At 40.3% G+C, this 24675-nt stretch overlaps 5 protein-coding genes and 2 non-coding genes across 8 annotated transcripts; 4 read left to right on the top strand and 3 right to left on the bottom strand.

Moving 5' to 3' along the window:
* Window positions 1-579: 579 nt before the first annotated feature.
* On the top strand, window positions 580-4225 carry LOC110764055 (conserved oligomeric Golgi complex subunit 4). Its single transcript, XM_021966965.2, has 2 exons — window positions 580-2216; window positions 3388-4225. Exons 1-2 carry the CDS (start codon window positions 648-650, stop codon window positions 4015-4017), a joined length of 2199 nt encoding a protein of 732 aa, XP_021822657.2. The 5' UTR covers window positions 580-647; the 3' UTR covers window positions 4018-4225.
* A 274-nt stretch (window positions 4226-4499) lies between these two features.
* Window positions 4500-7248, bottom strand: LOC110764047 (pyruvate dehydrogenase E1 alpha). Its single transcript, XM_021966953.2, has 3 exons — window positions 6745-7248; window positions 5520-6300; window positions 4500-5059 (listed from the first exon to the last, which is right to left on the bottom strand). The coding sequence occupies exons 1-3, from the start codon at window positions 6982-6984 to the stop codon at window positions 4782-4784; spliced, it is 1299 nt and encodes a 432-aa protein (XP_021822645.2). The 5' UTR covers window positions 6985-7248; the 3' UTR covers window positions 4500-4781.
* A 980-nt stretch (window positions 7249-8228) lies between these two features.
* On the top strand, window positions 8229-8300 carry TRNAC-GCA (transfer RNA cysteine (anticodon GCA)). Its single transcript has one exon. It is a non-coding gene; the product is annotated as a tRNA-Cys (tRNA).
* Window positions 8301-8721: 421 nt separating this feature from the next.
* Window positions 8722-11116, bottom strand: LOC110764050 (uncharacterized). The gene is made up of 3 exons (XM_021966957.2): window positions 9621-11116; window positions 9218-9529; window positions 8722-9057 (listed from the first exon to the last, which is right to left on the bottom strand). The coding sequence occupies exons 1-3, from the start codon at window positions 11028-11030 to the stop codon at window positions 9019-9021; spliced, it is 1761 nt and encodes a 586-aa protein (XP_021822649.2). The 5' UTR covers window positions 11031-11116; the 3' UTR covers window positions 8722-9018.
* Window positions 11117-11175: 59 nt separating this feature from the next.
* On the top strand, window positions 11176-14152 carry LOC110764051 (hydroxyproline-rich glycoprotein family protein). 2 transcript variants are annotated; one of them, XM_021966958.2, is made up of 4 exons: window positions 11176-11335; window positions 11687-11841; window positions 12579-12690; window positions 12812-14152. In XM_021966958.2, exon 4 carries the CDS (start codon window positions 12842-12844, stop codon window positions 14030-14032), a length of 1191 nt encoding a protein of 396 aa, XP_021822650.1. In that variant the 5' UTR covers window positions 11176-11335; window positions 11687-11841; window positions 12579-12690; window positions 12812-12841; the 3' UTR covers window positions 14033-14152. The 2 variants fall into 2 exon arrangements, with proteins under 2 accessions (XP_021822650.1, XP_021822652.1); XM_021966960.2 differs by having other exon boundaries at window positions 12570-12690.
* Window positions 14153-14869: 717 nt separating this feature from the next.
* TRNAC-GCA (transfer RNA cysteine (anticodon GCA)) lies at window positions 14870-14941 on the top strand. The gene has a single exon. It is a non-coding gene; the product is annotated as a tRNA-Cys (tRNA).
* Window positions 14942-15218: 277 nt separating this feature from the next.
* On the bottom strand, window positions 15219-24647 carry SETH5 (transducin family protein / WD-40 repeat family protein). The gene is made up of 19 exons (XM_021966954.2): window positions 23031-24647; window positions 22628-22939; window positions 22260-22487; window positions 22013-22139; window positions 21778-21935; window positions 21022-21655; window positions 20334-20398; window positions 20147-20248; window positions 19888-20030; window positions 19588-19643; window positions 18665-19314; window positions 18375-18565; window positions 17955-18246; window positions 17251-17526; window positions 17034-17143; window positions 16540-16873; window positions 15998-16402; window positions 15623-15869; window positions 15219-15541 (listed from the first exon to the last, which is right to left on the bottom strand). The coding sequence occupies exons 1-19, from the start codon at window positions 24438-24440 to the stop codon at window positions 15516-15518; spliced, it is 5766 nt and encodes a 1921-aa protein (XP_021822646.2). The 5' UTR covers window positions 24441-24647; the 3' UTR covers window positions 15219-15515.
* Between the last annotated feature and the right edge of the window lie 28 nt (window positions 24648-24675).

Here is a 24675-nt window from a genome sequence, read left to right as displayed (position 1 = left end):
GCCAAGAAAAAGTTGAAGTTGGATCATGTGCCTTTATCTATATATATATAAAGCAAAAGACAAAGAACGGTGAAACATTCAAAATACCAGAAAATGCCCTTAGTTAATGCAAATATTAAGAATTGAAATTATTAATTAAATGAGGATAATATGGTAAATTCACACTTTTTCATATTTAAAAAAATTAAAATTAAAAGAAAAATCAGATAATGCCCTATTTTTATAGAATACAACTACCCATTATTTTTTTTAATTCTAAAATAAATTTTAATTTTTTTTAAAAAAAATCTCTCGCAGGCACTGAAGTGTGTGCGAAAAGGCTAGTTTCAATTATGTGAGTACATCCTATTACCATGAGCGACAATACTTAGTCAAATTTTATGGAAAAATGATCTATTAAAAATTTTATGTTAAGTGGACGACGAGGACTAGAAGTCCTTAATTAATCCTTAAGAAAAATCTAAAATTGATCAAAGATTTAAAAAAAAAAAAAAGAATCGTGGTAAAATTGGAGCGAAATTACAGGGACATATTCGTAATTTCATTTGGTATTTTTGTACTTTCTTCCTCTTCTCCATATCCGACAGTCCAACTGAACCACCCGCGCACACAGATCTTCAAACCCGCGAGAGAGAGAGAGAGAGGCAATGGAGCTGGATCAACCGTCGATAAAATTCGGGACCCAAGAGGCGCTCTCGCACGTGCGAGCCCTGACGGACGTGGGGGCGATGACGCGCCTCCTCCACGAGTGCATAGCCTACCAGAGATCCTTAGATCTGGACCTCGACAACCTCCTCTCCCAGCGCACCGACCTCGACAAGCAGCTCCTTAGCCTCCACAGGTCCTCGCAGGTCCTCGACATTGTCAAGGCTGACTCCGATCACGTGCTCGCCAACGTCACCTCCACGTGCGACCTCGCCGACCACGTCAGCGCCAAGGTCCGCGAGCTCGACCTCGCCCAATCGCGCGTCAAGTCAACGCTCCTCCGCCTGGACGCCATCGTCGAGCGCGGAAACTGCATCGACGGCGTCAAGCAAGCCCTCGACGCCCAGGACTACGAGTCTGCCGCCAAGTACGTGCAGCGGTTTATTCAGATTGACTCGGAGTACAGGGACTCGGGCTCCGAGCAGCGAGAGCAGCTCATGGAGTCGAAGCGGCAGCTCGAATCGATAGTCAGGAAGAAGCTCTCTGAGGCCGTGGACCAGAGGGAGCATCCTAACGTGTTGAGATTTATCAGGCTTTACACTCCGCTGGGTTTGGAGACGGAGGGCTTGCAGGTTTACGTGGGGTATTTGAGGAAGGTGATTGGGATGAGATCCAGGCTTGAATTCGAGCACTTGGTGGAGCTTATGGAGCAGAACAATCCGATGCAGACGGTCAATTTTGTTGGGTGTTTGACCAATTTGTTCAAGGACATTGTTTTGGCTGTTGAAGATAATGATGAGATTCTGAGAGGGCTTTGTGGGGAAGATGGGGTTGTTTACGCCATTTGTGAACTTCAAGAGGAGTGTGATACGAGGGGTAGTTTGATTTTGAAGAAGTACATGGAGTATAGGAGATTGCCAAAGTTGAGCTCTGAGATTAATGCCCAGAACAAGAATTTGCTTAATGTTGGTGGTGTTGGTGTTGGGTCTGAGGGGCCTGATCCTAGAGAGGTTGAGCTCTTCTTGGAAGAGATACTGTCTTTGATGCAATTGGGTGAGGATTATACTGAGTTCATGGTGTCTAAGATCAAGGGATTGACGAATGTTGACCCGGATTTAGGACCAAAAGCCACTAAGGCTTTTAGGAGTGGAAGTTTTAGCAAGGTGGTTCAGGAAATTACTGGGTTTTATATCATATTAGAGGGTTTCTTTATGGTGGAAAATGTGAGGAAGGCTATAAGAATTGATGAACATGTGCCTGACAGTCTCACGACTTCGATGGTCGACGATGTTTTCTATGTCTTGCAGAGTTGCTTACGAAGGGCAATATCCACTTTGAATATTAGCTCTGTGATTGCTGTGTTGAGTGGCGTGAGTAGCTTGTTGAGCAATGAGTACCATGAGGCTTTGCAACAGAAGATGAGAGAGCCCAATCTTGGTGCAAAGCTGTTTTTGGGTGGTGTTGGTGTGCAAAAGACTGGGACGGAGATTGCCACTGTTTTGAATAATTTGGATGTCAGTAGTGAGTATGTCCTCAAATTGAAACACGAGATTGAAGAGCAATGCTTAGAGGTAATTGAAATGCTTTAGTTTACTCTGTGCTTTACTTTTCAAGATTTGTGACATGATTAACAACTACACTGTTTAGACAAGTCTTTGGCTTACATTTTAACTTGCTTTGCATTAGGTCGAAGCCCCAAATCCCCATAACCTTGCATAATTAGTTTTATACAATCCTCCCTTTAACTTGAGTTTGTGCCCCTCTAGTGATCGGATTTCCTATAGTGTGAGATTCGTTTTCCAATTGCTTTGTTAATCTTTGCTAACATAATTAGAACCTACTTACTATAACACTTTACAGTGAGAACAGAACTTTTGTCCCTAATACTAATAGGATGTGGAGCTTGATGTGGTGCAGACTTAATTTTGAAGAAAGATATGTGGTTTGTATGATCACTTGACAGTGCTGCTTAGTACTCTAATTTTTTTTTTTAAGATTGCTTTGGTAAATTTCATTTTGGATGCTGCCGTCACAGGCTTCTTTATATGGTGGAACTTTATAGTTAAGGTTTTCTTATCTATTGTCCACTAAGTTGATGGATCATGCCGCTGTTGTATTTTATTTATTGTGCATGATCTGTTGATATAGCTGTTGCCTTTACTTTCTTAATCCTTTGTGTTTTTCAGTTTGTTTTGTTTTTGTTTTTGTTTTTTTTTTTGTTTACCAAAATTCGAGTGCATAGAAATGAAGCGTCAAGAGAGCATTGTAACTCAGTGAGACAGATTAGCATTTCTCCAAGCCCCCATTTGTTACTTGTTGCCTATTGGTTATTAAATTCAGTAGATACGGAAATAGTCATTAAGAGCTACGTTTTGGTTGTCCAGAATCATAAAATGGCTTCGACAACATGTATAGTAAAAAGTTTTATTTTCAAGATATATATCATGCTTGTGTCACCTTCTTGGCTGTAAACTCTAAGTATTTTATTGTCCTTGGTAGGTCGCATCTGCCTTGGTAGTTGCTTTAATATGATGTTGTATACACTAGCAAATGCACTGGCTATTAATGTTTGGGCTTCTTTTATATCCATCTTGGTCTCTTGGATTCATGTTAGATGTTATCATCTGATGTGATCATTCTTTTTGTTGGATTGTAATGTTTTTTTCCCTACATATTATTTGCTTCTTTATAAAAAGTAATTCCATTATCAGATATTAACAAAAATGATATCATGTTTATCAGGTATTTCCTGCACCAGTTGATAGAGAAAAAGTTAAGTCCTGTCTGTCTGAATTAGGGGATATGAGCAACACATTCAAGCAAGCTTTGAATGCTGGCCTGGAACAACTTGTGGCAACAGTGGCACCCCGCCTCCGTCCGGTGCTAGATCATGTGGGGACCATTAGCTATGAGCTGTCAGAGGCTCAATATGCCGACAATGAGGTTAATGACCCTTGGGTCCAAAGGCTTCTTCATGCTGTTGAGACGAATGTAGCGTGGCTCCAGCCACTAATGACTGCCAACAATTATGACTCATTCGTACATTTGGTACTTGATTTCATTGTGAAGAGGCTTGAAGCAACTATGATACAGAAGAGATTCAGTCAACTTGGAGGCCTTCAGCTGGACAGAGATGCTAGAGCATTGGTAAGCCACTTCTCTAGTATGACTCAAAGGACTGTTAGAGACAAGTTTGCTCGTCTCACTCAAATGGCGACAATCCTCAACTTAGAAAAGGTCTCAGAGATTTTAGATTTCTGGGGTGAGAACTCAGGACCTATGACCTGGAGACTGACACCAGCCGAGGTCAGGCGAGTATTGAGTCTGAGAGTTGATTTTAAACCTGAAGCAATTTCCGCCCTTAAGTTGTAATCCCCGTCTGAATTGACACTTACCCGCACATTCTTTTGTTGTTTCCCCTTCGTAAGTATCATATCTTCATTCTTATTTTTACCATTTCTTACAATTTTTGTACCAGATTTTTCAGTACTATTTTACCCTCAACATGTACATTTTATTTTGGAACTCATACAGTGTAGAAGAGTACTTCGATTATGAATTTTTACCATTCATGCTTCCATTGCCAGCTTTGTAAATTTTCGAAGTACAAAGTTTGTAAAGTGAGTCGCATACTAGAATTGATATATATATCATAATATAGGACTATCGCCAGATTAAGCTGAGTGTCAATTTTGTTAATCACGTTTAATTTTGACATAAACTCCATTTTTATAGTTCAATCTTGACATAAATTTCTCAACTTTTTGGCAAATTACATGTTGGCCCAAAAAAAATCAAGCAAAGAACAATTGCTGCAATATCAATTTAACATGTTGGTTCCGATGAATGCAAAATTTTGAGAATCATGTGTAGATATAATAAAATTGGAAACAAAGAGCCAACATCCCAACAGGGTTTTGCTTGCCAATACAAAAAAACAAAGATAATTTTAAAATGAGCGGTAAAATGACCAAAACTGAAACAACTAACAAACATATTCCTGCTTACAGTAGATAAAGCTGATACAATCTTCTTAAGTGACAAAGTAACTGCTAGCAGTAACTAAAAATTAACACCATGCATATATCTAGGAACAGAGAGCTAGCACACGTTGATTGCTAGAGGTCCAACATAGATTAGACATGAGCAGTGCCCTGAGTGAACTTAGGATCTTCACATCTGTAGCTGCCATCAGGGCCGATTCCAAAACCTTTTGGATCAGCAAACACATTCTCGAGCAGCTGGCTGCGAGGTGGAAGTGGGCTCTCATCTGCGAACTCAACAGCATCCTCAACCAACTCATCAATCTTCTTATGTATGGCCTTCAACTCTTGTTCAGTGGCCAAATTGTTCTCAAGTACGTATTTCTTTAAGGCTGTGATGGGGTCTCTGGCAGCATAGTGTGCCTTCTCAGCTGCCAAAATGGAACCAAGCATAGTGGTTAATATTTAGCAACTTCAACTCAAAGGAATGAAATGATATGAAAACTAAGAAGTGAACATGCGGGCTGCGAAATGAGAGAATTATTTTCTCCAAAAGAGTGGGGATTTCTCCATAATCCAACACAAGTAAATTAAAAATCAGGATATTAGAAATGAAAAGATAAAAATCTAACACAGAAGAAACTATCCACTTCATAGTTCATATAGTGGCTCAAGTCCATAATCCAACAAACAATAAAAAAATCACGATATTAAAACTCAAAAGGTAAATCACAGAAGATACTATGAGCAGAAACAGAACCAAAAGGAGTAGGAGACGGAAGCATAGACAAATTTTAATTCGCAGAAGCATGAACATCTCTCCAAGAATTCAATAAAAATTCAAAAACAAGGACACATCTAAAAGAAGAAAGACATAACTCAAATACTCACCAGGGTCACGAAGCTCATCGGGATCAGCCAATGAATGTCCTCTGAACCTGTATGTTTCACATTCCACCAATGTTGGCCCTTCTCCTCTCCTGGCCCTTCCAATTGCCTCCTTTGCCACCTCCCTCACCTTCAAAACATCCATCCCATCCACATGAACACCAGGCATACCAAATGCAGGGCCCTTCTTCCAAATTTCTGGATCAGAAGTAGCCCTCAAATGTGACATTCCAATAGCCCATAAATTGTTCTCCACAACAAAAACAATTGGCAATTTCCACAATGCTGCCATGTTCAAACACTCAAAGAACTGGCCATTATTAGCAGTCCCATCTCCAAAAAAGGCTAACGTCACGTGATCACAGTCTGCTTGTTTCAGCACTTCCCTCCTGTATCTAGAGGAGAATGCTGCACCTGTTGCTACTGGTATCCCTTCACCAATAAATGCAAACCCACCAAGCACATTGTACTCTTTTGAAAACATGTGCATTGAACCACCTTGGCCTCGGCAACAACCAGTGGCCTTTCCAAAGAGCTCACTCATCACCTCACGAGCAGGGACACCCTTACTCAAGGAGTGTACGTGATCACGGTAAGTGCTCACCACAGAATCTTCCTTCTTTGTAAGCTTGATAAACCCAGTTGACACAGCTTCTTGGCCATTGTAAAGATGAACAAACCCGAACATCTTGCCTCTATAATACATCTGAGCACACATGTCCTCAAAAGACCTACCCAATACCATGTCTTCATACAGCTCCAGGCCTTCCTCTTTTGTTATAAGCTAAACGCACAAAGATTGAAAAGGATAGTCTTAGACACTCTTTCATTTCATGAGATAATTAAATCTTTGGGAAACAAAGAAAAAGCTCAGCTGTGTAATTCTAAATCTCTTCAAACTTAATTAGATAGATATACTGAAGTTCCATGAACTTGAAAAATAAGACACAAATCAAATTGAATTAAAGCCACCGAGAAACAAAGCTGAAAGTTGGAAGCTTGGGATTTATCTGTTCTGGGTTTTCAATTGTTGGATCAAAAAACTTAAATTAAGCTTGATTAAGTGGAATTGCTCGTAAATCTCAGCTACCCAGTACTTAAAAACCCAAGGAAAACAAAATTTGAAATCCAATTCTCTTCTCCTTCCCTTGGCTTACCATGCATGAGAAAAACAAAACTTACCCAGAAAACTAAATCAAGCAATGAACTTTCAAGACTAAAACATTACCAGATTGGTGGATGCATGGAGCTTCTTCTCCTTCACAGCTTCGGAGACAGCAACGACAGCGGATCGACGGTGGGCATTCGACTGACTGTGGTTAGCAGATAGGGAAGTGGGTCGGAGGTTGCGGGTAGATCCGAGAAAAGATGAGGTCTTGGGCAACAACAAGGAGGGCTTGTCATTGGATCTGGGGGTGGCGGTGTTGAGTTGGAGGGGCTGGGCCAAATTGGTGGCAGAGAATGACATCTCTCCCCCTTGTTTCAGTGGCTCTGTCTTTGTTTGGGAATTGATAAAATTTGGGTATTGAGAGAGAGAAGAAATGGGGGAGATGGAAATTGAGGGAGTGAGGGAGAGAAAGTATAAGAGGAGAAGAAGGGGCGGAGAAAACGAAGGAAGGAGGCTTGGAAATAACCGCCTGATCAAATGGGAGGCCAACCAACAACTCAACCAACTACTTGTTGTGTTGTTCTTACTTCTACAATTACTTCTAGTTTTTGCCTCGCTTTGCTAATTATTTTGTGTGTTTTTAGGCTTTTGGCCTTGTAAACTCCGATGCAAACATTTTGTCTCCAAATTATTTTTCTTGGACAGTTGGGTTTATCTTTCATTCATTTATTTATAGTGTCAAAATCATCTTAGTGCAATGGTGTTTATTTTTTTTTAATGATTTTAAATGGATTTTCGTTGTGTTTGCAATGCCACATATTGAATTTGGTTGTTGATTGAGTGCTTCATACAATATGGTTCTCAAGGAAAAGCAATTTGATGTTTTAATCAATTCCATTGGTTAATGATGAATATGGCTTTCATGCATTTTATTTTTTATCTTTTAAGGCATATATGCATTCTATTTTTTTAATATATAAATTACATGAAGAGAGACTTGAACTCGGGTGCAAAGTAAGGCGCACATTCATTCTAGTCAACTTGGCTAAGTCCATATATGCATTCTATTTGATACATTAGATTACGCACACAAGCATTTTAGAGGAATTAGTATGCATATCTCATAAAAGAGGTGCTTCATTTATGATTTCTTCACCTATGTAAAGAGGTGTGACCAAAATAAAGCGACATTTCAAAATAATAATAATAAATGTCACACTTTTTTGGTGTCAAACATAATACAAGTCACTTTGTTTTGAGCTTGACTTAGGTTGTATAGAGTGGCATTATTTTACTTCACATCACCACTACTAATTTTAACAAACAAACAAATATTTTATTGTTTGAAATTGGTTTACCAACACCTTTCCTTTTTGAGTTTACTATGCGAAAAAAAAAAAATTAAGAAAAAAAAAATCATGAACAAAACAGTTTTGTCTTTTTATGTTTCCTTATTTCTGTCGTCACCCAAGTCCTCCTTGTGACCATGTGGACAAGGATGAGTTCCAACTTGTCATAGGATGAGGACTGCAAACCCTTTTGCTCATTTCAGTTGATATTCATTTCATTTGAAATTAAATATTTGAAACCCATTAGCACCAAAGGGGTCCATAGCTCAGTGGTAGAGCATTTGACTGCAGATCAAGAGGTCACCGGTTCGAACCCGGTTGGGCCCTCCCAATTTCGAAGTTTTTTTAATACTTTTTTTCTTCATTTGGGCACATTCATCCCACCCCAAGCCCATCCATAGTCAGCCCACTTTCGGTCCATTTGTTATTTATTCTCGTCGCAATTGCAAACCATCTCAACTCTTCAGTTTCAATTTTCTGCGCTCTTTCCTAAATTCAGAGGAAATTTTATTTCTAAATTCAGAGGGCCTGTTTATGTTTCTAAGAAAGTGTAGATTTTGCAGCTTTTTGAGCAGCTGAAAACAAAGAAAACGGGATGGTCCTGTAGCAAAGCAACATTGGGGCTCCTTCATACAGCATCTTCTAGCTCGCTACTTTTGTTTCTGAATTCTGTTGGTGAGTGTCCTTTTTCTTTTAATGAATTTTGGTTCTCCATGCTGTGAACGTTTGCCCTTTGACTCATATGGTATTTCTGTTATTTATTAAGTATGTAATTTGTTCAATTTCTTGTTGCTAGAATGCTTTGAGGAAACAAGTGAATCCCAAAATGCTGCAACCCCAAATTGTACAATTCCCAGCTAGGTTAGGCCTAACAAACCCCACTTCACCCTCTCTTCAAAACCCTACCCCTCCGAAACTCCCTTCACAGCAACCCAGTCTCTCCCCAACCCTTCTCTCTCTCCTCGCACCCCTCATACCACCAATACTGCTACCTGTAACCGTCCCATTTCCCTGAGCAGATTGTGAAGCCCCTCCAAAGAATTCATCAAAGAGGAGGGGTGAAGCTGACAGCACTGTGCCCGTCCTTTTTCCATCAAGAAGGCACCGTTCCAATCAACATCCACAAGATCAGCAAGTTTGATAGAATTGCATTGTTGAACATCACACATCAGCTCAAAAGCAAGCAATTTTAAACACAATGCTACAGGAATATATCTAAAAACAATGCAAATAAAAAGGTTTACCTGTGTTTTAATGGAGAACCTATTAAGCAGGGGAACCACAGAGAAAGAATGTAACAGTACCAGACCCTTACTATCACCGGTAACTGCCTTAAATTGACGTGTAACTTGAGAATCCTGCCCCAAAAACAATGTATGTACAACTGGAGCTGTATGTTCTCCAGTAATTACTTTAGCAACCGATGCCCTCTGTACGTCCCAAACTGTAATGTGACCATCAGCATAACCCGCTAAGAGCAGGTCCCCTTGCTGATTGAAGCATATAGAAGTCACTGCAGCATAAGATCGTTCACCTTGCAATCCAAGAATTAGCATCTGGAACATATATAGCATAGTTTGTTAACATGTAGTCACCTATCTCTCTATCATAGGAAGTTAAAACTAAAACATAGGAATGGAAGGTAACCTTTGCATCCATGATATCAGCATTATGAGCAGAGTATTTACTAGGGATAACAAGAATAGCACCTCTTGCCATTCCTATTGCAATGTAATTACTGTGAACCGCCAAGACTTGTGGTGAACCATGATCACGCCGTAACGCTGGAGCTGAAAGGGTCCTGGTAATGGGATTGTTAGCATCGACATTGAAGTATCCCAATGTGGTGGAGCCTCTCCGAACACCCTCAAGCCTCATGGGTTGAGCAGCAGCACCCTCTTCCCAATGCAAAGCAGTAGAAGCTTGCTTCTTCTCTAGCTCTTCAGCGATTTCGAGTGGCTTCTGCAATTTCTTTTCAGCTTTTTTACTAATCCTCCTGCTCTCCAATTGCCCAATTCTCTCCTCCACAAGTTGAGTGATTGAACTTCCCAATTCACCATCATCATCACTATCACGATCATTATTATCGTCATCATCACCACCACCACCACCCTCACCGTCATTATCATTACCGCCACCACCACCATCACCAAGACGCTCCTCCTCACTATCACTATGTTTGGAACCAGAACTGTTTTCATCTATATCTTGTATTTCTGGTTGACATTCCTCCACAACCTCAACATTATTGTTAAATTCATTATCTTTAACATCATTTGCATCTAAATTTGTCAAATTCTCATCAAAACTAACATTTTTCACTTCTTCCGGAGCATTCCCAGCACTTACTTCAATACCTTGAGACGTTTCCTCTAACTCCCTCTCCCTCTCCCTCTCCCTCTCCCAAACCCTATCTTTTCTCAACAATTCGTCACCAAAATCCACTTCTCCTTCATTCGAATTTGACTCAGTCACTTCAGAACTACCTACATTCGTATCATTATTAGAATTGGACCCTACCTCGGATTTATCATCCAATTCCGTACTCTCCAGAACCTTCTGGAAAACTCCACTCCCGGCGCTCCTCTTCGATTTGATCGCGGCCGCGTGCGGTGTAGGCATCGACCTCGAGGCCGCCGCAGCAGCCGCGAGCGCCGCCCCTGGCTTCGCATTCGTTCTCATGCCTCCAAGCAACCATGGCGATGGCTTCGAAACCTTTCCGACCGGATCGTCCGATAACTCGCCGGACTTGACCCGAGCGTACAAATTGGGCCTCGGCCGGACTTGACTGGACTCGTCGGATTTAGCGCTGGAGACTGATACGGCGTCGGTGGGCGGATGTGGTGGTTTGGGATCAGATGCGAGGCGGTGGATAGTGGAGGGCGGGGACGAGGACGAATCGGAGTCGTTGAGGATTTCGTCGATCGTACGGTGAGGGACGGAATTAAGGTTGTCGTCGTCGTCTTCGTCGGAGAGGGAAAGGTGTGAGTTGAGGAAGGAGTCGAGGTCGAGTTCCATGGCAAGTTGTGGTTCGAATTGAGTCAGCTTCTTGGTCATGCTGGTGCAGCCAAGCTGCCGCTGACTGTTCCTAAACTGTTCCCAGACTGTTTCTTAGGAATAGTTAAATGACATTTGTGCCCCTGCTTAACTGGTTGCTCTCTTAATTATGTTCACTAATGAACAGTACAATGGCATTTTTGCCCTGATGAACAGCTACATAGCCCTCTTTCTCAGTTCGCTTCTTTTCAAAACAAAACCCCCTTCAGCTCTCAAACCGGCGTTCACCGAAGAGAAGTGCGAGAGAGAGAGGCCTCAGAGATCATAGTCGTCTTCTCTAATTCTCGGACATGGGTACTTTCAAGGTAAGCCTGCATAGTTCTCAGTGGGTTGGGTTTTAAATTTCCCGTCAAATCATTTAGGATTAGGGTTATTTCTTACCCTCCGTCCATCCCTCAATCTAGCACAAGTCTCTGTAATTTTTTTATTCACTTAATTATGATTCAATATGTATAATATTATTATAGTAGCTGTCAAATTAAAGTATGACAGGACAAGTATAGGATCTTTTTTGTGATTTGAAAAAAAAAACAGTGTGATTCAGTGGACCGAAACTATCAGGTCCATTTGGTTTAAGATTTAAAAGTTTATGAATAGATATGAAATTGCATTTACATGTTTGAGATGTAATTAACGGTGTCGTTTTTGTGTTGCAGTTTCTACCAGAACCAGGTTGTTTGGAGGAAGCTCCCTACGGCATTTGATGAGCTCCCTAAGATTTACGGAATGAAACTCTGGGCATAATCCTTCAGCTCAGCTTTTGTGATCCCAAATCTTCATCGGTGAATTTTGCGTTAAACTTAATATTGTGGTAAGTGCTTGCCATTAATGAGGTTTGTTCTCTTTGCTGTTTATGCTTTATTTTTTTCTAATTAATAAATTTGTACCCATTTTGATTATTTGTCAGTGTCTAATGTAGTAGATGTTTAAAGGATTAATGGCTTGCTGATGGGTTTTTAAGCATGCTGTTGAATCCTTTGATTCCTTGCCCAAATTGATTCTGCTGCTGTGATGATCTGTTGTAGTTACTATTGTTGTTGTGGGAAAGTAAGCATGCATGCCAATTTCGACAATTTGTAATGATTTTGCTGCTGTAATGGGTTGTTAATTTGTTGTTGTGATGATAGGTCATTTTTCTATTCATCTTTTGAAGAGGTCATGCATAACTTGATTCCATAATTGCTATGATTTAGGGTTTATAATACTTCAATTGATCTGCTACTTTTATTGGATTCCTGAGTTTTTTTTTTTAATTTTAAACTTTCATATCATATTAGTACATCCACCACACAGACACATCTTTCATGCTCTATTTTTCGTTTGTCTTGCTTCTAAAAAGTTATTTATTAATTTTTCTTGAACATGGTTTTCTTTTGTTTGTTGTAAAATAAAACAGAAGAAGGAAAAAAAAGGAGAAAAACTTTTCATCGCTTTATACACATTTCACACAATTTTAAAACCCGCAGCATCATGCGGGCACCTTTTGCTAGTTTTATTTCTAAATTCAGAGGGCCTGTTTATGTTTCTAAGAAGGTGTAGATTTTGCAGCTTTTTGAGCAGCTGAAAACAAAGAAAACGGGATGGTCCTGTAGCAAAGCAACATTGGGGCTCCTTCATACAGCAGCTTCTAGCTCGCTACTTTTGTTTCTGAATTCTGTTGGTGAGTGTCCTTTTTCTTTTAATGAATTTTGGTTCTCCATGCTGTGAACGTTTGCCCTTTGGCTTCTATGGTATTTCTGTTATTTATCAAGTATGTAATTTGTTCAATTTCTTGTTGCTAGAATGCTTTGAGGAAACAAGTGAATCCCAAAATGCTGCAACCCCAAATTGTACAATCCCCAGCTAGGTTAGGCCTAACAAACCCCACTTCACCCTCTCTTCAAAACCCTACCCCTCCGAAACTCCCTTCACAGCAACCCAGTCTCTCCCCAACCCTTCTCTCTCTCCTTGCACCCCTCCCTAGAGCCCAATCCCTTCTCATCCAAATGGCCTCCCTTGCCTCTAAACTCTTTGAAGTCTCACCGAATCGATCCCTTTGGCTCAATGCATTCCGTGGGTCCTTCCCGACCTTTCTTTCTTCCCAATCCCAATCACTGCCCTCAACTGCACCTGACTCTTCTCCTTCCTCCACCAAAGAGATCCTCTCCCAGTTCACTGCCCTTCAAACCCAACTCTTTGAGGCTGTTGCTGAACTCCAAGAAATTCTTGATCTTCAGGATGCTAAGCTGAAAATTGCACGTGAAGTGCGGTCCAAGGATGCTGCACTTCTTTCTTTTTCCAAGAAACTCAAGGATGTCGAGCAGGTTCTTGATAATCTTGTTGATGATTACTCTGATTTTAGCCGCCCCAAACGGACAAAACAGGAGGATGGTGCAGAAGATGATTCTTCATGCACCACGACAACTGTTGCATCTCAGTTAAATTTATCAGATATTTTATCATATGCCCACCGGATAAGCTACACAACCTTTGCACCACCAGAATTTGGGGCTGGACAAGCTCCTCTTCGCGGGGCACTCCCGCCGGCCCCACAGGATGAGCAAATGCGTGCTTCTCAGCTATACAATTTTGCAAACCTTGATGTTGGTTTACCTAAGACAGTCGAGAGGGAGGAGGAAACAATTCACACAATATTAGAGCCCCCACATCCTGAGCCAACAGAAGCCAATCAACTTCCCAAGCTGGGTGCACTTCAGGGTCTACTTCCTCCAAATATCACGGTTCCGTCAGGTTGGATACCGGGGATGCCCGTGGAGTTGCCAAGCGATGTACCTGTGCCCCCACCGGGATGGAAGCCTGGGGATCCAGTGCCTTTGCCCCCACTTGGATCTGCTCCAGCTCCCAGGGTCGAAGAGCAACAATTACGGCCTAATGCTCATCAACCATTACATAGAGCGCCAGCGACAATACAGGTTCAGCATGTTCAGCTGGATATTCCGGACCAAGATGATGATAGTAGTGATTATACTAGCGATGATGCAAGCTCAGAAGATGAGGATTGACAGTCAGCTATGGTAGTGCGGAGAATTTTACGTGATTTCCTTTCTGTCTTGATGTATATGCAGCAACTTTGTAGTATCAACTTGCATTTCCTTTAAATCAATGTGGGCATTTCCTTCTCATTTCTAAGTTGGTGAATTTTGTTTGGCTTTACTTTTCAACAAGTTGATGGTAAATCTAATTGTGCATTGGAAATCTTTGAACTTGAAGGAGCGAAAGAAGCACATTTTCTGATGGTAGCTTTTACAAATACCATTAAGCATATGATTTCTACATGACATGCACCCTTCTCTAGAATCAATCTTAATGAAGTTTTTAAAAAACACATGAAGGAAAACTGGTGGATTGTGTTGGCAAATGTGTAAAATCCGATGTTTGTAGCACCAGATTTTTGTGCCTTAAGCTTATAACTCAAACAGCAAATATGGTAGTCACATGAGTTGATAAGGTTTCAGCAGGATTACACTCGTATAGTTTCCATGAATTTAAGCGCCTGATGGAAATAATCTTTTATCTGGTTGCTCAAGGGAAAATTAAAGCAACGAACATATATGTGAGAACTTCAGCTAAGGCTCACAGACACAAGTTTGTGTTTGCAATAACTCAATTTAGTATATGATCCATTTGTTGTGGATGAACAAATTAGGCAAATGCTAGTCTGGTTTGTCAAGGCATCTTGAAATTGTTATTTGGTGTTTGCCACTTGCTACTTCTTTCAAAATATTATTCAAACAGTCCTGAATGAATCCGAGCAAAGTTGAAAATCGCGAATAGGTTGCCATTTTAAGATGCACAAAGACGCGTTTATATAAGCAAAATGAAGCAACTAGAACCAATCAGGGTCCATAGCTCAGTGGTAGAGCATTTGACTGCAGATCAAGAGGTCACCGGTTCGAACCCGGTTGGGCCCTCGACAACTTATTTTTCAAAAAATTACATTTCAAAAATTTATGTTGTTTTTTGTTTGGTTGGTTTGGTTGTTTTAGCCTGTGAGTTTTGAAATCTCAACACCATATTCTTCTTCTACCTTCTCTACGTCTTAAACCTTTTTTACTCTCCTTTAAGAAAAAAGTTTCCGTTGATCTGCGTTAGTAAGAAAAGAATAATTTTTTTTTTTTTTTCTTTTCTAAAAACGACCACTAAAAGTTAGCTAAAACGAGCATTCTCTATGACAGACCAAATCAACCATCCAAGATAAAATCCTTCTTCATTACTGATGGATTGTATTTTGATTTCACTACAAATGCCAAGTGCCTTTCTATGATTCATATACAAAACTGGTACCACTTTACAAAGTAATTACAAGTTTACAACAGCTTTAAGTACAGACACAAATTAACATAGAAAGAATTACATGTAACAGAGGAAAACGAAGTAAGGGGTTAAAAACGAAGCTAAAACGGTACTTAAAGATATCAGTTATTGTATAGCCTCTGCTGAATTCCAACTCTAGTGTTTTTGTTAGTTGTGTACATGACGATAATGTCACCGCTTGCTGGTCTTCTCCTTGCCTGGAAAATGAATCCACGCGTTAAAACTGGACACCTTCACAAATTTGAGAACAATCACACGAGAATGAATGACATACGTACCATTACCGAATATGTTTGACTTTAAGGGAAACCGGAGAGATGACCCCTTTACTTTTAGCTCCCTGAGTTGCTTGGTTTTACTTTGTTTCCCTATTCTCGCAAGATCACTGCTACTTTCTGCTGGTGAAAGAACAGTTCCTTTCTGAACCTTTTCATGATACACAGCTGGAGGTGCAAGCCTCAGTTGAGGCATGTTTTCAATCTCGACCAATCCTCGGTCTCTCTGCAAATTGGTCAACATCTCAAACTGCAACATCCAATTCCAGTTTTTCATTAGTTTTCAATGTAAGACCAGTCCACAAAATAGAAATGAGAATGATAACAATGACAAAACAAAATGACGATCATGACAAAAATGATATGAAATTGCCATACTCGCGATATTTGGTGAAGCCCATAGGTATTCTCTGATGCATTGCTTTCATGTGGGTGGACAGTTGTTCCGTGTATTTGTTGGGTTCTTGAAGAAAACCCCTTCACTAAACTCTTCTCTGGAAGGACCGATTTGTTTCTGGACCTCTGAGATTTCTTCTTAGGCATACAAACAGGGCATCCGGAGGACGAGCTACTACTTGATGTGCCATTCTCCAAAACTTCGCATTGAAGATGTGTTGCATGACCGCAATTGAAAATGCGAATGTAGCTAGAAGAGTTCTTGTCAAGAAGACAATCACATATACAACATATTTGACTCCGAGGGGCATACCCATGAGAGGCCCCTTTCTTGAGTATGCTCATAGTGTAGAATGTATCATCTTCTATCAGGGACTTGGCAGTATCCTACATAACAGATGAAATTATTTAAATGCAATGAGAAGAATGAAGAGGAAGTTGACTGAACAACAATAGAAAACTTCACAAGAGAAAAGGAAAAGTCACATATCAACCAAGTCATATGAGATATAAAGATGATATACCAGAATTCTTCTTTCAAAGCCATATGTGCTAAGCATCCCCAATATTGTGAATTTAAAATCACCAAATTCCTGGCTAACATTATCAGAAAGGAGTTTGGACATGATGGTTGGAAGGCGAACATAACCTATCATGCCCTCAACAATCTCCTTGATGAACCGAGAGAACACTTTTCTTAAGATATGAGCGCCTTTATGGAGCTTTGAGATTCTCCACTCTATAATAAAAGCCACCTCATCCTCTTCTGATTCCAATGACTCAGCTACCACTGTTTTATGATCGTCTCCTTTAGATACTCTTCCAGCATTAAGGGAATCCGTTAAAGGCACACAAAACCTGCATTGAAATTTGGAGGATTATTAGTCTTCAAAATATGTACGACCATGTACTTTAAGACTACAATAATGCTGAAATCGGGGAGTGTAAAATAGTCAGATAATCATATGCAAGGAAAACTTGGTGGGAAAGAAAATTGAAAATTTGATTTTGAACTTACGAGTCCAGTAATCTAAACCAGAGTGCCTCTGATTCATCAGGATTTAAACGATGGGTGTTCCGTTGGCACAATCCAATACAGGCATGCAATATACTGTTAATGTCGCTCACCTACATGAGAAAGATTACGAATAATATATAACTATTCAGTGAATTTATAGAAACATAAAAATTAAAACTTAATCACATGCTCTGATTCAAATATGACATTCACAGACCTCCTCCAATTTTAAAGCATTGCTGAAATGCTCAGTACGTGCAGAACCACTTGATACCAGACTTCCCACAGCAGTATCAAGCTTGATAAATTTTTCATTGAGGGTGGAAAGTGTAAGTAAAAGAGCACTGCCAACATCACCAACCCTTTCCAACAAGAATGATGCAGCATCTGTTATCCCATATTTCTGGCACAGGCGTAAACAGTGTTCCACGCGATAGCTATCAAAAGTCTCTAGGAATTTGAGAACTGAATTGCGCTCATACTGACATAACAGCTGCAAAAGTAAAAAGCAAAACATTTAGAACCTGAGGTGTTATCATTGTGATTTCATCACAAGTAGTTGCTGAACATAATCAAATCACAAGTAATACACTAAGAGGGCAATGTCATGGACAAGCTTTATGGTACAGAAACCAGGGTAGCCACCAAACACACTCGCTCAACTTTTTCAAGTCTTGTATTGAAAATTTGGCCAAAATGAATACACTGACACAATAAGAACAATATTATCTCCCTCGCCCGAAGGAAGGAAATATTGTTCAACTAAGCACTTGACTTGACAATATCCAGGAAAACAAATGAATCACAAAGAGAATATGATGCAACTGAGACACAGATTCATTCAATAAAATCAAATTTGAAAGGAAATTTTTTTTTTTTTTAAAAAGGAAGAAGATGTAATTGTACAAACAAAGTGCTCACCTCCAGATAAAGTTCAATCATATCATCAGTCACATTAACAGGATTGTTACGCAAAAGCTTTGGGATATCACAGATCCTTTCCAAGTAAGCCTCCACTGCTTTTGATTGATCCTTCACCCTCACAAGATCATCTTTTCTTAAACTTGAAAAGTCGAGGGTGCCAGATAAGTGAACCTCAATCACCGTTTTTAAGTAAAGGAATAGGCCTTTTGGATGGGAACGAAGTTCAGAGAGGATATGTGAACCTTCTTCACTAGTAAAATGGTCGATAACCAAGACGAATGTGCCTTCTCTGCATAGTATAAGAAAATATTTGTGATCGAATAACTGAGAACCTCCACTGAAGAAAATAACCAAAATATTACTTAACATGTGAAAAAGGAAAAAGAAAAGAGAATTTCAAGATAACTAAGGGATAACCTGTTTAAGTCAAAAAGCTCTGGAATTCGAGAAATTACTTCTGATCGAAAAGCGGCGGATTCATTGTCAGTCAACTGTAATAATGTTTTGTTGATAAAGGAGAAGGCATGAATGGGTTCATCTACATCTTTCATGTAGCAATCCAGAGCAGCAAGATACTGATGCCTGCTGTTATGAATTAGGCCACAAACCTAAAAAACTCCAACAGACCTTCTAGTGAGTAATCTCAAACTGAATGAACTGTAACAACATGATACTGAGACAACATCATAAGATATTGGTAAATTTACCTGGTAAAATCGTGCTTTCTCACATAGCTGTAACACATAAGATGAATCCCAATCAGTCTCAGGCACTACCTCAAGAAGGCCAAGAACCTGCTTCTCTCTTTTTTTTGAAGTTATGGTATCTCCAGGAACCCATGATGGAAAGTTATTCTGTGACGTCAAGTACTCCAAAATTTGAGACAGTACATGTCTCGAGACATTAGCTCTTCCACATGCAACATAGTACGCAATAAACTCAAACAGATGACCAATGTCTTTCTTTGAAGGCCACTCTACTGTTGATGCAGTCTCATCATTGCTAGGAGATCCATCTGTTTGGGAGATGCCCTTACTAACAATATGAATGAGAGTATCTACTGTACTTTGAACCATTGAATTCTGACTTTGAGCCATCGAATTATTCCCATCTGGCAGCTCCATATTTGCATCAGCTGAATCATGAGAAGAAACGTCGGGTTTCGAGATTTCATCTTCAATGAACGCACATCTCAGAACGTCTAAAGTAGCTTCAGTATCTAGCTCCAAGAGAAAATACAGGTTAAGATATTCTCCTCCTGCTGCCCTTGAATTAGGAGCATCAGAACCCTCTAATAAAAATTGCAGAAGTTCTGTTCTGAGAGATGGCAAGCGTGGAGGAGGAATTGTTCCCTGTCCTGCAAATAGAGATAATTAACGCAAACTCTCTTAATCAGATTACTTGAGTTAACATCCAGCAAGAAATGAAGCTATGCAAGTGATTCAAACACGTGTTCCAGTAGAAAAGAATGTTAGTCTTCCTTCACCACTTCATATACTGTAAGATTTATATCTCTTTTCTACAAATTACTTATTTCAAGACCCACACAGCCACTTCTAGATGGGATTATTACACAGAGGGATATACTTTGACATTCCAATTGAACAACTCCAATAAGTGAAGTCCATACCTGGTGGAAAAGCAAGGCCTGAAAAACAGTACTTCAAATAAACTAGCATCCGGTAACTGTAAACAAGAACAAAATAAAATAAGACCACTTAAAAGCCTCATTGGAAAACTGACAAAATGCAGCCAAGAAGTAACATGAAATAATGTGATACGACTCATTATATTCTTTCAGTAGGATAATAATAAAGGAGTAGGGATGATGCATGATTGAAGGACAAGCAAACTAAAATAGCACGATAAACTACATATAAACTTTTCAAACTCAATAGAACACAAAGGAAACATATAAAGACAATCATACCCAAGGGCAGTAGCACCTTCTTTTTTACTATTTTGCAAGACCACCAACAGTTCCTCTAAAGGTGACCTGAAATCATCCAAACCTTTATTGAAGAGATACACCAGAGCACTATACAATCCATGCTCCCGGCATAACCTAACAACCTACAAGAAAACATAATACATTATCAGTGAGTCAAGGTGAAAACTACAACAAACAAAACCAACGCAACATAAAAAATAAAAATAAAATTATAAGCAAAAATCTGAGAAGTACAGACCTGATTGAAATCCAAGGATGAAATATCCATGTGGAGAACACATTGTTCAACACGCTGTAACCATCCTTTGCGGCTATAATGCTCTACCAGTGCTTGCATAATCTTCAGAAAAGGGAGAAGGGAAAGAACATTATTATGTATAACATAGCTGCCAATACAGCCAAAATGCTTGAACATTATGCAATACCTCAGGTGGAAGAGAACCAAGCATGTCCTTCAATATATACGGCTCCAACAGCTCCAAAAATGTGTCTAAAAAAATTTTAAAAGAAAAATATTGGTACCATGCAATGATGGATAAAAATTATATGTGTATGTAGCTTCAAGCTATGAAACAATGCTGCAAAACAACAGCTGACACAAGCCAAAAAGAGATACAGCAGTCCTAAAACTTAATTGCATTGATCTATCATACGTCAAAGTATTAATCCAGACACCCTCAAAACATGAAAGAAAGTTAACATGCGTGGTTCTGACTACTTCCAATAAAATTATTCTAAAAGAAGAAAAGTTCAAGCCTATAATGCAGAACATATGTTATTCACTTCATCCCCCTTTCAGAAAAAAATAAAAAATGCCATTCACTTCGGTGTTGAGCATGACACTTATTATGAGTTGTGGTAAGACAATTTATTTCGTGTCTTGTTGATGCGACACAGTTACACATTTTAAAAGGTCATTCTGACTCAACCATATGTGTTTAGCAACATGAAGTTTCCCTCTTCATAAGCATATGAACACCAAAGGATGACTCATATTTATTTTTTTCATTTCAATAGAAAAAAATTTGTAATCCAGAAACCCAAACTTCAGCTACAAAAACGCATGAAGTTAACAGAAGGATCAAATGCAAAAACACACCGGATTGAGAATACCTCTCTGTTGAACAGCTACAAACTTGGAAAAGATTTCATCAAAAAGTATGTCAGTCCTCTTGATATGGACACAGAATTCCACTGCAACTCCACCGACACGGGTGTATTGCTCTTTTATTTCAGAGTGCACAGAACTGCTTTTGCTGTTTAAGTCGTCAACTTGATCCATAATTCCAATTTGGTTGCCTAATGCTACTGATATATATGAAAATACTTCCTCTACATATGACAAAAGTAACTCAACCAGGTAGGACATTATGGCCTCCTGTACAGCAACCAGAGTTCTAGGAAGGTCAACGACACCATGAGCTTGGCCATCATAAATTGTCATTGCCATGTTCAAGGCACCCATCCAATCACCTGCTCTCCTTAAAACTTGAATTCGTTCCTTCCATGGGAGAAGCCGGGAAACAATAAGATGCATAGGTCCAAGTACATATACAGAAGCTCCTCTTACAGCTACACAATTGTGATAAGCTTTTTCAGGATTCCCAAATATATTAACGAAGTGAGTATGATAAGCAATAAGATCGTCCCCTCCAAAACCGTCTACAGAAAAACTTGTTTGGTGAATTACAGTTCCATCCTTTGCAAACAAACAAAGTTGTCCAGTCATCGTAAGAACCACCAGCATCTGAAGCCATAAAACCTCAAATTATGCTCATTCTATTGTGAAGTAAACAAGACTCCTCAACCAATTCAAGGGCAGAAAAACATAAATTCAGTATGACAGAAAACAAATAAACAAGAGCATACCTGATCATCCAGCCAAGCCACACCTATGGCTGCACTTTCAAGAGACCATTTACCATATACTTTCAGCTCCGATTTGACCAACTTTGCCACCTGAACTTTTCTATCCCAAGCAATTGCAAGTAGCGAAACTCTTTCAACTACTTCAGCGGGCATATTTTCTACCCAAAAAAAAAAAAAAATACCTCATCTTAGGAAGCCGTCAACAGGAAATTTAACAAAGAAAGTCAATCCTTACCAGTATTAGCAGGTAAACGGCGTGATTGTGTTGTACATTTCCAAGCAGTACAAGGCATGGCACCCTCCCGAACCCCATCTGGTTTTGAAAGTTGTGCATAGACTTCCAAATTGGGAGTTAGTCTTACCTGCAACAAAGACACATGGCATTAACAAACTGTGAAAGAAAGTATTTTACAAAGAGGCAAGCATTAATTCCCAAAATAAAAGGTACATGGAATTCACGCTATCATCTGAGGGCTTCATACCACCAGAGCAGTTTGATGGGTGACAAATACGACCACACCTTCTTCAACCAAAGAAGATCCCTCATTGAAGAGTTTCCAACTTGCATCTCCCCCCATCATACCACCAATACTGCTACCTGTAACCGTCCCATTTCCCTGAGCAGATTGTGAAGCCCCTCCAGAGAATTCATCAAAGAGGAGGGGTGAAGCTGACAGCACTGTGCCCGTTCTTTGTCCATCAAGAAGGCACTGTTCCAATCAACATCCACAAGATCAGCAAGTTTGATAGAATTGCATTGTTGAATATCACACATCAGCTAAAAAGCAAGCAATTTTAAACACAATGCTACAGGAATATATCTAAAAACAATGCAAATAAAAAGGTTTACCTGTGTTTTAATGGAGAACCTATTAAGCAAGGGAACCACAGAGAAAGAATGTAACAGTACCAGACCCTTACTATCACCGGTAACTGCCTTAAATTGACGTGTAACTTGAGAATCCTGCCCCAAAAACAATGTATGTACAACTGGAGCTGTATGTTCTCCAGTAATTACTTTAGCAACCGATGCCCTCTGTACGTCCCAAACTGTAATGTGACCATCAGCATAACCCGCTAAGAGCAGGTCCCCTTGCTGATTGAAGCATATAGAAGTCACTGCAGCATAAGATCGTTCACCTTGCAATCCAAGAATTAGCATCTGGAACATATATAGCATAGTTTGTTAACATGTAGTCACCTATCTCTCTATCATAGGAAGTTAAAACTAAAACATAGGAATGGAAGGTAACCTTTGCATCCATGATATCAGCATTATGAGCAGAGTATTTACTAGGGATAACAAGAATAGCACCTCTTGCCATTCCTATTGCAATGTAATTACTATGAACCGCCAAGACTTGTGGTGAACCATGATCACGCCGTAACGCTGGAGCTGAAAGGGTCCTGGTAATGGGATTGTTAGCATCGACATTGAAGTATCCCAATGTGGTGGAGCCTCTCCGAACACCCTCAAGCCTCATGGGTTGAGCAGCAGCACCCTCTTCCCAATGCAAAGCAGTAGAAGCTTGCTTCTTCTCTAGCTCTTCAGCGATTTCGAGTGGCTTCTGCAATTTCTTTTCAGCTTTTTTACTAATCCTCCTGCTCTCCAATTGCCCAATTCTCTCCTCCACAAGTTGAGTGATTGAACTTCCCAATTCACCATCATCATCACTATCACGATCATTATTATCGTCATCATCACCACCACCACCACCCTCACCGTCATTATCATTACCGCCACCACCACCATCACCAAGACGCTCCTCCTCACTATCACTATGTTTGGAACCAGAACTGTTTTCATCTATATCTTGTATTTCTGGTTGACATTCCTCCACAACCTCAACATTATTGTTAAATTCATTATCTTTAACATCATTTGCATCTAAATTTGTCAAATTCTCATCAAAACTAACATTTTTCACTTCTTCCGGAGCATTCCCAGCACTTACTTCAATACCTTGAGACGTTTCCTCTAACTCCCTCTCCCTCTCCCTCTCCCAAACCCTATCTTTTCTCAACAATTCGTCACCAAAATCCACTTCTCCTTCATTCGAATTTGACTCAGTCACTTCAGAACTACCTACATTCGTATCATTATTAGAATTGGACCCTACCTCGGATTTATCATCCAATTTCGTACTCTCCAGAACCTTCTGGAAAACTCCACTCCCGGCGCTCCTCTTCGATTTGATCGCGGCCGCGTGCGGTGTAGGCATCGACCTCGAGGCCGCCGCAGCAGCCGCGAGCGCCGCCCCTGGCTTCGCATTCGTTCTCATGCCTCCAAGCAACCATGGCGACGGCTTCGAAACCTTTCCGACCGGATCGTCCGATAACTCGCCGGACTTGACCCGAGTGTACAAATTGGGCCTCGGCCGGACTTGACTGGACTCGTCGGATTTAGCGCTGGAGACTGATACAGCGTCGGTGGGCGGATGTGGTGGTTTGGGATCAGATGCGAGGCGGTGGATAGTGGAGGGCGGGGACGATGACGCGGACGAATCGGAGTCATTGAGGATTTCTTCGATCGTACGGTGAGGGACGGAATTAAGGTTGTCGTCGTCGTCTTCGTCGGAGAGGGAAAGGTGTGAGTTAAGGAAGGAGTCGAGGTCGAGTTCCATGGCAAGTTGTGGTTCGAATTGAGTCAGCTTCTTGGTCATGCTGGTGCAGCCAAGCTGCTGCTGCTACTGCTTCCTCGTCGTCGTCTTCTTCTTCTTCTTCTTCTTCTTCTTCCTCTTGTTATGACTATGACTGGTAAGTCTGCGAGTATGTCTGCCATGTCGTTTCGTCAAACAAAATTGGGAAGGAGAGTAAAATGACGACATGTCGTTTTATTTGGAACAACGTGGCAGCTGCCTAACACTGGTTGCAGACTTGGCGTCCCTTTGGTTACGA

Source organism: Prunus avium, chromosome 2, assembly GCF_965620075.1.
Source record: "Prunus avium chromosome 2, drPruAviu1.hap1.1, whole genome shotgun sequence".
In the NCBI taxonomy this organism is placed as follows: domain Eukaryota; kingdom Viridiplantae; phylum Streptophyta; class Magnoliopsida; order Rosales; family Rosaceae; genus Prunus; species Prunus avium.
The sequence above is the reverse complement of the archived record's forward strand: the minus strand, read 5'-3'. Positions and strand labels throughout refer to the sequence as shown.